General features: G+C 59.4%; 2 protein-coding genes across 2 annotated transcripts; one reads left to right on the forward strand and one right to left on the reverse strand.

The window, feature by feature from the left end:
- Positions 1–17: 17 nt before the first annotated feature.
- On the forward strand, positions 18–851 carry SPRG_18702 (hypothetical protein; the record flags this gene model as incomplete). The annotated part of the gene is made up of 1 exon (XM_012358143.1): positions 18–851. One exon carries the CDS (start codon positions 18–20, stop codon positions 849–851), a length of 834 nt encoding a protein of 277 aa, XP_012213533.1.
- Positions 852–1,514: 663 nt separating this feature from the next.
- SPRG_18706 (hypothetical protein) lies at positions 1,515–2,021 on the reverse strand. Its single transcript, XM_012358144.1, has one exon. The coding sequence runs from the start codon at positions 2,005–2,007 to the stop codon at positions 1,558–1,560; it is 450 nt and encodes a 149-aa protein (XP_012213534.1). The 5' UTR covers positions 2,008–2,021; the 3' UTR covers positions 1,515–1,557.
- Positions 2,022–2,047: the final 26 nt, after the last annotated feature.

A 2,047-nucleotide genomic window follows, 5' to 3' on the forward strand; every position in this document is an offset into this window, starting at 1 on the left:
GGCTCGACTGCCGGACGATGGTACCGTCTCTGGAAGCGGACGAGGAGCGCCACTTGACGGTGGACCGCTTGGGCCCGAGCCTCATCGTGCTGCACGCACTGCACTGCTCGCTGCCGCGCGGCTTGCAAGCAGAGACGTTAGCGTCGTTCGAGGACCTCTTCGCCTACGCCATCGAGCACTCCAACATGACGTCGTGGGAGATACCAGTGAGTGCATACCCCTCGTCGCTCGCGCTGGCCTACATACGCTATAGCCAGCTCGCGGCGCTTCCAGTCGCACTGGCGTCGCCGCCATCGCATCTCGTTGGCATCTTCCTCGACTCGGCGCCGATCGTCGACGTGCCCATCGCTGTGTGGGCCAACTGGACGCAGCTCTCCAGCTTGTGGCTCTGCAACATCAGTCTTCAGGTTTTGCCGGAGTCGATCGCAGCACTGCAGAATCTCCAGTTTCTGGTGCTGAGTAGCAACAATGTCTCGCGTCTCCCGCACGCTCTTCGCACCATGCCGCTACTGCAAAAGCTCTACATGGACGCCAATCCGATCACCGAGTTCCCAGTGACGCTGCTCACGGCCAACCCGACGCTGGACCTCGCGCTCGACCAAACGCAAATTGCAACGATCCCTGACACGCCGGCGGTCCGAGCGGCACTGGCCAAAGGCCGTGTGCACCTCCGCTCGACACCCTTTTGTATGCGTGAGCAAGGAAACCACTTTGCAGCGATGCTATCGCCGGGTATGTGCGAGGCGGCGTGCGCGCCTTTCTGCGCCGACGCGCGTCGAGGCAACCGGTTTTGCGACGCGCCGTGCAACGTAGCTGCTTGTGCCTTTGACAATGGCGACTGCGCCGATTAGCAGCCAGTCTCTCTGTATCTGTGTGCGCCGCAGATCCATTTAACATGCACGGAAAATGCCAGGAGAGAAGCAAGTTCCAACCGCTCCTCCTAGTTCACGGACAGGTCGTTTTGCAAGCAATGGAGGAATCATCTGACGAGCGATGGACTACCGAGAGAGCGTCGTCGTGCACGGTCGCTTGCACGGTTCAACTCGCCATGCACAGAGCTGCTTGCGAGGCCACTTGAAACCCTCGAAAAACGAATATGTATCAACGTGTGCAAAAGACCTTTAAAAACGAATATGTTTGTGCCCGAGCGACACCGCGGTCCGTATCAATGACGCGTCGGGTGCTGCAGCGACGAGCAGCGGCGCAACGTTGCAGCTCCGAGCCACGAGAATCCGAGCTGGGTCATAATGGAGCTGGGTGGGGCATCCAGCGACCGACGAAGTGTCAATGACGCACCGCCTCTCCTCCGCCTGTCTGGGGTTCCATCGTCCGGCACAGTATTACTCCGTCGCCGACCGCAGGTCGAAGTGTGCGCTGGCATGCAGAAGCACTTCTTCCAGTCCACTTTGAAGAACGTCGAGAGATAGAAAGCAAATGCATTGGATGTTTGTGGCTTAAATAAGGCCGACGATGGTGTCTGCAATCGACGCCATCGGCGCGGAACTCGCCGTCACGACGAGAGGATGAATCGTACTAAATATACAGGAGGCAGAAGGTCTACTCGTAGTGGGCAGGGTTGACGCTGACGGCGCCGAGGAAGCTCTTGAGCAGCTTGGAGACCTTGCAGCCCTCGGTTTCGCAGCGCTGGATGATGCGCGGCGGGCACTTGGCCATCGTCTCTTGCAGGCGCATGAGAAAGTCGTTGAGGAAGTAGACGCGGTCCTGGACGACCGACTTGGAGTTTTTCGAGAGAAAGTTGGCGTTCGGAAATTCGGTCTCAAAAAGCGACTTGAGGAACGACTCGAGGAGGCAGCGGCCGCCGCTGCAGCACGTGCCCTCCTTGAGGTGGCGCAGCACGAATTTCTGGAGCTGCACGAACGCCGAGTAGCGGCGGTAGATGACGATCGACTCGTCATCGATCGAGACCTGGACCTTGATCGCGTACTCGGTGTGGCTGCCCTCGCGACGGGCGTCGATGACGGAGCTGCGGAGCGTGGCGAGCGACATGGCTGGGCTACTTGGTAAATTGAAAAGTGACGACTCGGCG

This window comes from Saprolegnia parasitica (genome assembly GCF_000151545.1).
Source record: "Saprolegnia parasitica CBS 223.65 unplaced genomic scaffold supercont2.1398, whole genome shotgun sequence".
Lineage (NCBI taxonomy): Eukaryota > Oomycota > Saprolegniomycetes > Saprolegniales > Saprolegniaceae > Saprolegnia > Saprolegnia parasitica.

Excerpts from the sequence above, each read along its gene's own strand:
- SPRG_18706 (XM_012358144.1), bottom strand. The coding sequence starts at position 2,007 with ATGTCGCTCGCCACGCTCCGCAGCTCCGTCATCGACGCCCGTCGCGAG.